The sequence below is a fragment of the Haplochromis burtoni genome, unplaced genomic scaffold (genome assembly GCF_018398535.1).
Source record: "Haplochromis burtoni strain Fernald_Lab_line unplaced genomic scaffold, NCSU_Asbu1 Contig_155, whole genome shotgun sequence".
Lineage (NCBI taxonomy): Eukaryota > Metazoa > Chordata > Actinopteri > Cichliformes > Cichlidae > Haplochromis > Haplochromis burtoni.
The window spans coordinates 381,985-388,786 of record NW_024582516.1 but is presented as its reverse complement, the minus strand read 5'-3'; the positions used below and the strand labels follow the sequence as shown (position 1 = coordinate 388,786).

General features: G+C 41.3%; 1 protein-coding gene across 3 annotated transcripts in view; it reads left to right on the top strand.

Moving 5' to 3' along the window:
- Positions 1-6,802, top strand: part of sh3kbp1 (SH3-domain kinase binding protein 1) — a 43,868-nt gene that overhangs the window by 5,812 nt on the left and 31,254 nt on the right. For all 3 annotated transcript variants that reach the window (XM_005932151.3, XM_005932150.3, XM_005932152.3), the window contains exon 2: positions 4,170-4,327. In XM_005932151.3, coding sequence (XP_005932213.1) covers positions 4,170-4,327 — 158 coding nt within the window. The remainder of the gene's footprint in view (positions 1-4,169; positions 4,328-6,802) is intronic.

Sequence of the window (6,802 nt, the reverse complement as noted above, 5' to 3'; positions counted from 1 at the left end):
ACAGCCACAGCCTGTTTACCCTGCCGCCATCTGGCAAGTGAAACACAAGTATCCGCTGCCGAAACACCAGACTTCGGAGCGGTTTCTATCCCCGTGCTTTGAGACTGCTGAATTCACCTCCCACACTTCAATACGGAAATAGTCTTTTTTTTTAAACAACTTAATTAATAATTCAGTTATCTTTATTTTCATCTGTGTGTAGCAAATCAAAAATGTCTTATACAATCTATCTTCGTGTAAAGATCATTAAGGAAATCTTGAACTTGAATCTGCTTCCTTTGCTGCTACATCAAGGCTTTTTTGTACTGCATTACATTCAGATTTTTTTTGTTATTCCAAATGTCGCCCTCAGATTGCTCAATTATGGAGTGTTTCCATCCTTCAATAATATGCGTACGTATTTAATTTTATCAAGTTAAAGTTGTTTCCCTTTCAACACGGTGGGGACTCAAATCCCAGCAGATAACTTCCTCTAGCTCTGTGTGTACGCAGGGATGTCAGTGTGCAGGTATACAGCTGCCTGAATTGGACTTAACTGAGTTAAGCCCTGTACGTGGGACTGAGTGATCTCCTTTGCACCTCAGCTGCTGTCGTGCAGTTTTCTGTGTGCCACAGATAATCAATCCAGGCTGTTTGCTTTGTAAGCTCATATCTCCACTGGAGGACTGCTCTCTCTGCATAGCTTCACATGTGACGGCTCCTCCTCGGAGCCCATTTGGCGTTAACGTTGTGTCACTTTTAACTTGCACCCATCTTTGCACTCGGTGATGTGCAGAGCCACAAGCTGTCGCCCTCTTCAGCGGGGCTTGGTGGGTGTACTGCAGTGCCTTGCCCTGTTCTGCCACTCAGTTCTACTGTAATGCAGTTTGCAAGACAACTGCCATGAGCTATCAACTCACAGAGCGCACTTCTCCTTACTGAACAACCTGCCACTTCCCCACAAACATTACAGCTGAGATCAGTAAAAGAAAAACACGTCCACGTCGCTGTCTCAGCTGCGACTAATCTGTAGAGCTACCTCAAGCCAGAATCATATCCCCCCATCTGAGCAGCAGACCAACTTGGACTACAGTCGTCTGTTGTGTCTCGTGGATGCCATCCTCCTTCCTCTCAGTCACACCCTGACCTTCCACTTGGCAAAAGAAGTGTCTTAGTTGGTCTGGTGTAAACCTTTTATGCATTTAATGCTATATATATATATGTGTGTGTGTGTGTGTGTGTGAAAGAGGGTGTTGGGGGGGTGCAGTCCTTCTGAGTCATAGCAACCCCCTTATACTCTTGTTCCCATGGTTACCGAACCCCTGAAACTCCCCTATTTCATCCCCTCAGTTTGCTGCCTACACGGTTTAGGCCTCAGCAGCCGGTGCGTGTGTGGGTAAGTGTGTGTAGAGAGCTGGCCTTAATAAGCAAAATGTGATATGACACATAAGTGCATTTTTTACAAGTATTAACAGCTGCACAGGCAGTCACAAGATGCTTCTGAGTGTGTGAAAGGGTGAGGTAGTGTGTTAGATGCTTTGAGGAAACTAACATAGTGTGTGTGTTATATGTTTTTATGTTACTGTTTCAAAGTTAACGATCTCAGAGAATTGGGTAAAAGATATTTTGCCATATTACAGTCTTCAGTATGCCGTGCATTTCGACTTATTTATATCTTGACATCTGAGTGCTTCCTGTCAGTGCACAGCACAGGCATGTTTTTTTTTTCAAGATTTCTTTAATGGGGTGGTGAGAACAAAAAGCCTCAAAAACCTCAAACAAAACCCTTCAGTGGATATACATTACAAGGATGTAACAGTATGGCACTGAAGTATACGAGTCATCAAGGTTATGTAGCTTATAAGATTCAGTCATGTTTAAATCTGTTGAGTGGTAGAACTTCCTGTGTTGTACCAACTTTACCTTTGGAAACTGTGTAAGGTGGGCAGTGGACCAAACAGCTGTGATACATATTAGTTTCCAGAACTGGGTAATATATAATTTATATAGTTTTTGTCTAATTAGCACATTAAGTGAGTAAAGTAAAGCTTACTTGTAAAGCACTTTTGATGGACACCAAGAGAAAAAAACAAACAATAAAACCAATAATTTTTTAAAATCAGCTTTTAACAACTTATCTGAATCAATGAAACAAAGAGATGAGAAGAATTTGTAATACAGTTTGGAGCTACGGCCCCAAAGGCCCAATCTCTGTGTTTGTTTTAAAATGAGTACGATGCACCAGCAGTAACCTCTGCTCCGAAGACTAAAGGGATCAGCTGGAAGAGTAGACCAATAAAAGCTCTGAGATATACTGAGGTCCTCACCATTCAGAGCTTTAAAGGTTAAAGCAGTAGGTTTAAAAGTAACTCTAAAGCTGACAGGAAGCTCCGATCTTAAAATCTGAAGGATCTTAGGTTTCGTGTTTATTTTATCTTATATGCCGTTGCTTTACATTGTTTTGATATGTTATATTTTAATTTTTTGTGTTTTATTGTGAAGCACTGTTTGATTTTTTGCTGTGCCATATAGGGAAGTTTTACTTACTTACTTTTAGATTTTGTCCAATTAGCACAAGAGGTTTGGTAGGACACAATTTTGTTAGAGGCTGCAGGAATTTTTTTTCTCCACTTCCCTCTTGCTCAAATTAAAACACCCCCACTGACTCAAAGGAAATAATTACTGTCTTCGAGTTACTTTTGAGTCATCTGCAGGAGGGTTCATCTGAAGTGTTTACAGGACACCGAGCAGAACTGTGCGGGAACTTTTTGACCATTTTTATACCCACAAGGAAGAACTTGCAAGCCAAAGTAAAGGTCTAAAAAAAGCGAAGAACACTAACTTAAAGTGTGTGCGTGGTTTTTTTTTCGCCTCACTTTTGGCTATTGTGGCTGGATGGGTCATGCTGACTTTTTACTCTCCACTTCTTTTGGGAAATAAGTAGTCTCAGCTTTCGGTCATTTTTACATGACTCATTTTAAACATTTAGTGAGTATAGACATAAAAACAGATATTAGCTGCCTTGAACAGCCAGTGTCCTGATTGCAATGGGGATATCTATTTTGGGGCACTAGACCTAATCAGGCTACATATTCATCTGTGTGGGGGTTTGTTTGTGAGTGTGAAGCTGTAGATTGCTCTCCTTCTGGTGTATGCGTGCTGAAGGAGTCGCAGGAAACAAGATATCGTGATTTGAAATTATTTTATTTAGGAGATTTAACAAGATCTTGTGAAGCAAAACACCAAACTGTTGTCTTGTAAGATGTTTTTCATGTTTGCATCTTGGTTTCCATTCATCTTAGCTTCTCATGTGCAGACCAGTGATTTTTGGTTATAGTGGCCACTGATTTTTACTGTTTCAACATTATTTTAGGCCACAAGCTGTCTCTTATAGTAATATCTATGTGTAAAATCACTCTTTCTATCCAATTCCTGTCCAAGACCTATCCAAAGAAGGAGAGTGGAAAGCTACGTCCAGATAGGTTAAAATTAGCCAAAAGTGTAATTTAAAATGCTTAAATGTGGCGTATTTGCGAAAAGCTATTTCAGCATATGTAAAAACGAAATATGCAACGTTTTCTGCACTTTCTGTAAAAAGTGTTTACCGAGAAATAATGCTGCGTTTTCAGTTTGTGGTGTCGCTATGTGGTAAGCCACGTACATGCAACGTGCGAGTGAGAGCGCTTTATATTTTTTATTCTGGCTTTTATGTTCCTGACAGTGAGTAGATAGTGACAGATGTGTTCGACATTTCCTGAATAAATTTTGTTTGTTTGTGAGGTATTTGTGGCGAGGACAGGTGGCCCGCACAAACAGTTTGTGTCGGCAGAAAAGCAGCGAGTGGCAAAGGAAAGGATGATAAAGGGGATAAACAATGCAGGTTTTTAAAATGCAAAAGCAGCTCGATTTGCATTCGGTGTTTCAGAAGCACACACACACACACTTTGGTTTGTTAACAACTAAATGCTACAGGACACCTTTAATTGGTGAGTCCCTTTTTTCCCCTCCCAGGGAATGAACAAGTGTTTTGGAGTCAAATTCAAAGATTTGTGTTCTGCTTTCACTTTCAATTAATAAAGAAAACCTTGATAATCATCGAAATGACTGGAGCAGAGACAAATTATAGAACAGTGTGGTGTCTCTGCAGTGTGATTTGATCTTCAACTCTCTCTTTTGCCCTCTGCACACAGTGGAAGCCGTGGTGGAGTTTGATTATGAGGCTCAGCAGGACGATGAGTTGAGCCTGACGGCGGGTGACATCATCGTGAACATACGGCGAGATGAAGGAGGATGGTGGGAGGGCGAGCTGGGTGGACGCAGGGGGCTGTTCCCCGATAACTTTGTCAGGGTGAGTAACTGCAAACAGTCCCCGCCACCTAGATGTCTTCTTCCCTCATCCTGAAAGACTTTGGAAACCCACATGAGACCCTCCACCAATAGCAGCGGAGCAGACATGTAGCTGTGGCTGGTTTTGGGTGTTTGTTTGTGTTGCTATTTTTGGGCAGTTGAACACACACTCGACATTTCTGCAACATTATACTCTTTGTAAAGTGAAGTAATCTAAAATTAGACATAAGGTTAGGTCAAGCTAAGAAATAAGATGGAGCGTGTGGTTAGAATTTGCTTCTACCTTATATTTAGAAAACAATAATATTGGTTTCACATACAAAATACTGAGTGATGACAAATGAACAGGAAAACCAGCAGAAAATGTCTCAACAAAGGATTTTCGGGATGGCGGTGGAGTGCAGATCTGCTTAGCGTATGAGTCACATCATTTTTCATACTCACCATCAAACCATTCAGCTAACACTCATTCTCACCACTGAAGCGGAAGCAGTGAAATAAATGTAATTCATCCCCAGACTGAATGTCAAAAAATAGCATGCAGGGAGTGTCTGTTGTTTGGATTAAACCAGTAAACTTTTGCAACTGTTCTGTAATCCCTAAGTGTTACTTCACAGATTGCGTTGTTATCTGCAACAGACAATGCAATCAGAAAAGCAGAGGAAGTAATAAAGTAACATAAATCAAGATCTCTTGCAGCTGACACTTTGAACCTATATCATTTCTTCATTCATCTTCATCTAATATATTCACTTCCATTCAGGTGTTTACAAACACACATTTCAGTCTTGTGATATTTGCCTCTGAGCTCAAGTGGCCCCAGTAAGCGTTGGCTTCACTCAGTGTTTGGAGAAATTTGAATGGCCTAAAAGTCATCATCCACTTTGGTTTGTAGGATTTCTCTCAAGATGTTCACGATGATATATGGCCTCCTCTGGCTTCTCCGCTTGGATTGCACAAATCCGGATCTGTTGTTAGGAAATTCTCTCCATTCCTTGAATCCCTCCAGCTTGCAGATGTGCAGTGGTCATTAGTTGTTACTGCCTCAGATGAACCAGCATGTCCCAGGTGTATTTAGTAGGAGGCATATTAGGATTAAATTCTGGCCAGGGAATGACTGTGCTACTCTGGCAGTGTGTGTGTAGGCAGTGTAGGAATGTTTGGGTCTGGGAATGTGCTCTGATGGGCAATCATGCCAGCATCCAACACACTTTAGTCTTCTTCAGTCAGTCGTAGCTTGGTGGCAGTGATAACAATGTTGTGCATGCAGTGTTTTCTGGTAATAGTAAATTTAAAGAGAGTTTCTTTGTGTTTGGTTTACAATTACCAATCTTCCCCCATTGATTAAAACTAATTAACTGGAGTTGGGGATTGAAGTGATGTACTGAGAAATGGATTTAAATGGTAAATGGCCTGTATTTGTATAGAGCTTTACTTGGTCCCTAAGGGCCCCAAAGCGCTTTACACGTTCAGTCATTCACCCATTCACACACTGATGATGGCAAGCTACATTGTAGCCACAGCCACCCTGGGGCGCACTGACAGAGGCAAGGCTGCCAGACACTGGCACCACCGGGCCCTCTGACCACCACCAGTAGGCAACGGGTGAAGTGTCTTGCCCAAGGACACAATGGCCGAGACTGTCCGAGCCGGGGCTTGAACCGGCAACCTTCCGATTACAAGACAAACTGCCACTCTTGAGCCACAATCGCCCATTTAAAACAAAGTAACAGTAAAACTGTTTAGTTGTTTACTGTTATTGAGAGTTAAAATGATTAGTTAACGAATGAATTAGACTTTTATTGTAAAAGTTATTTAAAAATAGTTTAAAAAGTTACTGATGTTATTCTGTTCTCTTATTGTCTGATTGATGACAGGCAGCTGATATGTTAGACACAGCTCAGCCACTAGCAGCAGAGCTTCCAGGTCTACCCAACAACCACAATGGGGTCTGAGAGGGTAGTTGAAAGCAAAATGGCAAGCTATGCGTATGATTCAGTGTAGCGTGGCCACAGAGGTCAGGTTTCACGGTTACAAATATCTTCAGACCTCACCAGGTTGAAAGTGAGAAAGTTTATTGGCGATCACAAAGTTCCCCTGGCGCAACAAATCAAATAAATTCAAGTATCTCAAAAATGTGAATGTCAGGTTTTCATTTATGATGGTAAAGCTTTCTGTTTTGCAACCACTGCTCGGATGAAACAAGGCAGCTGAAGATATTGCTTTGGACATTCTCACTGTCTAGAACAACAAATATTTGTCAGAAAACTTTTAAAAGACTAGCGTCATCTGCTTTTTCTGTGGTGGAAAATGTGCCTGCGAGCCAGCTTCTGCTCCGAGGTCTTCTACTTTGAGTTTGTTGGCTCGGTGATTGGAATAGATTGAACACAGTTGTAGGTATATGATTCAGGAATGAGGAAATTCTCACAAAAAGTTTCTGGTGTGTAAAATAGTCAGTGTGTGGTGACAATAAGAA